The following is a 3,581-nucleotide window of genomic DNA, read 5'->3' as shown; positions in this document are numbered from 1 at the left end:
CCCCCCCCCGGGGGCCTCCCCGTTCTCCCAGAGCTCCCAACCCCCCTCTCCCAGCTCACAGTGGCCCCCAATTTCCCCCCCTCCCAAGAGATGTAATTTTGGGGGTCCCACCTCAGCAACATCTGGCAGGCCCTGCAGGACGTGGTGTCCTCGAAGGAGAACATCTGGAAGTCGTGCCCGTCGGCCAGGGCGTGCTCGGGGAAGATGTTGGAGCTGGACAGGCACGAGGGGGGCACCTGAGCGTGGGGGTGGGGGGCAAGCTGGGCCCCCCTGGGACCACCCAGCGGGGCAGGTGACCCCCCAAACCCCCCCACCATGGGGTGGAGGAACCCACAGGGCCATCTCGAACTGCTCCAGCCACTTCTTCTTCATCTCCTGCGTCTTGAAGAAGAGCTCGTAGCGCTGGAGCCCGGCCGCGTCCACCAGGGAGAAGCTGTGGGACCACTGGGGGGAAAAGGGGGGGGTCAGCAGGGCCACCCCCCTGGGGAGGGACCCCCCGGCACGGGGGGCCAGAGGGGGACACACCCCGGGGGTCATCAGGGGTCAGGGGGTCACTCAGGACACGGGGACACCTGGACACGGCACGGCAAGGACTGGGGGGAGGCCCAGCAGGGGCTGGGGTTATGGGATCCACCAGGGATCGGGGTCATGGGATCCACTAGGGATTGGGATTGTGGGATCCACCAGGGATTGGGGTCATGGGATCCACCAGGGATTGGGGTCATGGGATCCACCAGGGATTGGGGTCATGGGATCCACCAGGGATCGGGGTCATGGGATCCACTAGGGATTGGAATTGTGGGATCCACCAGGCATTGGGGTCATGGGATCCACCAGGGACTGGGATCATGGGATCCACCAGGGATTGGGATCGTGGGATACACCAGGGATTTGGATCATGGGATACACCAGGGATTGGGATCATGGGATACACCAGGGATTGGGGTCATGGGGTTCACCAGGGATCAGGATCTTGGGATCTACCAGGGATTGGGATTTTGGATCTACCAGGGATCGGGATCTTGGGATCTACCAGACCCTGTGTCCATCAGGGGGCAAGATGTTGGGATCCCCCAGGGTTCGGGATGCTGGGATCCACCAGGGACACGAATCCTGGGATCCCCCAGACCTGGACACCCGTGTCCACCTGGCTTCTTTGGGAAGAGGACACCTGGGACCGCCAAGGCCCTGGACATTTGGGAGCACCAGGGACCAGGATCCTGGGATCAACCAGGGACCAAGATGTTGTGATCCGCTAGACCTGGACACCCAATCCACCTGGGACCAGGATTCTGGAATCCTCTAGACCTGGACACTTGGGTTCATTGGGAAGAGCTGGGATTCCCTGGGACCACTGGGAATGGGACACGTTGGATCCACCAGGGACCAGGGTGTTGGGATCCACCACACCTGCACACCTGGATCCACCAGGGCCCAGGATCCTGGGATCCACCACACCTGGACAGCTGGGACCACTGGGAGAAGGACATCTGGACCCACCAGGCTTCAGTGGGGCCACCAAGGACCTTGAGCCTTGGGATCACCAGGGACCAGGATCCTGGGATCCATCAGGGACACGGATCCTGGGACACCCCAGACCTGGACAGTTGTGTCCATCAGGGACCAGGATTCTGGGATCTCCCACACCTGGACACCTGGATCCACCAGGAACCAGGATTCTGGACCCACCAGGGACTGGGATTCTGGGATCCCCCAGACCTGGCCAGCTGTGTCCCAGGATGCTGGGATCCACCATGGGCCAGGATTCTGGGATCCACCAAGGACCAGGATTCTGGGATCCACCATGGGCCAGGATTCTGGGATCCACCATGGGCCAGGATTCTGGGATCCCCCAAGGACCAGGATTCTGGGATCCACCAAGGACCGGGATTCTGGGATCCCCCAGACCTGGCCAGTTGTGTCCTGGGATGCTGGGATCCACCATGGGCCAGGATTCTGGGATCCACCAGGGACCAGGATTCTGGGATCCCCCAGACCTGGCCAGCTGTGTCCCAGGATGCTGGGATCCACCAAGGACCAGGATTCTGGGATCCACCATGGACCAGGATTCTGGGATCCACCAAGGACCAGGATTCTGGGATCCACCAGGGAGCAGGATTCTGGGATCCACCAAGGACCAGGATTCTGGGATCCACCAAGGACCAGGATTCTGGGATCCCCCACGCGTGGCCAGTTGTGTCCACTGTGGCCCAAGACACTGGGCTCCACCAGGATCCAGGACACCCTGTCCCCCCGGGAAGGGGACCCCCCGGATGCCCCCCATGCCGTGGTGTTCCCGCCGTGTCCCCGCCGTGTCCCCGGTACCTTCTTTCCGTCGCGGGACCCGGGGTCCCCGTCCCCCAGGCGGTGGCTCTGCAGGTCCACCACGTCCTTGGCCTCGTAGGAGTCCCCGCGGCGCTTGCAGACGATCAGGGCCTTGTCCAGCAGGAACCCGTACCTGCCCCAGGGGACGGGGGACGGGGGTGGCACCGGCCCCCCCGAGGCCACCCCGCTGTCCCCGGCACCGCCCTGGGGCGGCCCCGGCTCTGGGACAGGGGGGTGACCAAGTGTCCCCGTGCTCCCGGCCTCGTGTCCCCGAGGGTGTCCCCCGTGGGGGGTCCCTGTTATCCCGTGGCCCCGTGGCGTCCTTGGGGTGTCTCTGTGGTGTCCCCATGGTGTCCCCCATGGGAGTGATCCCTGTTTTCCCACATACCCCCTTGGTGTCCCTGTGGTGTCCCCATGTCCCTGTGGTGTCCCCAAGGATGTCCCCATGGGGAGGGGGTACCCCTTTTCCCATGTCCCTTTGATGTCCCTGTGGTGTCCCTGTGGATGTCCCTGTGGTGTCCCCATGGTGTCCCCATGTCCTGTGGATGTCCCTGTGGATGTCCCCATGTCCCTGTGGTGTCCCTGTGGTGTCCCTGTGGTGTCCCCATGGTGTCCCCATGGTGTTCCTGTGGATGTCCCTGTGGGTGTCCCCATGGTGTCCCCATGTCCCTGTGGATGTCCCCATGTCCCCGTGGTGTCCCTGTGGTGCCCCCGTGGTGTCCCCATGTCCCTGTGGATGTCCCCGTGGATGTCCCTGTGGATGTCCCCATGATGTCCCCATGTCCCTGTGGATGTCCCCGTTGTGTCCCCATGTCCCTGTGGATGTCCCCATGTCCCTGTGGATGTCCCTGTGGGTGTCCCTGTGGTGTCCCCGTGGTGTCCCCATGTCCCCGTGGTGTCCCCATGTCCCTGTGGATGTCCCCGTGGTGTCCCCGTGGTGTCCCCATGTCCCACCTGTCCACCTTGGAGCGCCTCTCGGTGCTGGACACTTTGAGCTCCCCGTCGATTTTGGGGCGCCCGAACTGCGCCAGGGACTGGGGCTGGGCCGGACACCGGGAATGGGAATGGGGACATCAGGAACGGGGACAGCGGGAATGGGGACACCGGGAATGGGAACACTGGGAACGGGAATGGGGACATCGGGAACGGGGACAGCGGGAATGGGGACAGCGGGAATGGGAACACTGGGAACGGGAATGGGGACATCAGGAACGGGGACAGTGGGAACGGGGACAGCGGGAATGGGAATGGGGACA

The 3,581-nt window shown here is 63.8% G+C and overlaps 1 protein-coding gene across 1 annotated transcript in view; it reads right to left on the bottom strand.

Annotated features, from left to right (window-relative positions):
• Positions 1-59: 59 nt before the first annotated feature.
• The window catches only part of LOC114072644 (proto-oncogene vav-like), a gene marked incomplete at both ends in the record, with an annotated part of 11,554 nt that continues 8,032 nt past the window's right edge, over positions 60-3,581 (bottom strand). Inside the window, 4 exons of the mRNA XM_027910520.1 lie at positions 60-213; positions 335-444; positions 2,326-2,458; positions 3,280-3,365. Of these exons, the coding sequence (XP_027766321.1) occupies positions 60-213; positions 335-444; positions 2,326-2,458; positions 3,280-3,365 (483 nt within the window). The remainder of the gene's footprint in view (positions 214-334; positions 445-2,325; positions 2,459-3,279; positions 3,366-3,581) is intronic.

The sequence above is a fragment of the Empidonax traillii genome, unplaced genomic scaffold (assembly GCF_003031625.1).
Source record: "Empidonax traillii isolate 1590-97213 ecotype Southwest subspecies unplaced genomic scaffold, ASM303162v1 scaffold3649:size11812, whole genome shotgun sequence".
Lineage (NCBI taxonomy): Eukaryota > Metazoa > Chordata > Aves > Passeriformes > Tyrannidae > Empidonax > Empidonax traillii.
The sequence above is the reverse complement of the archived record's forward strand: the minus strand, read 5'-3'. Positions and strand labels throughout refer to the sequence as shown.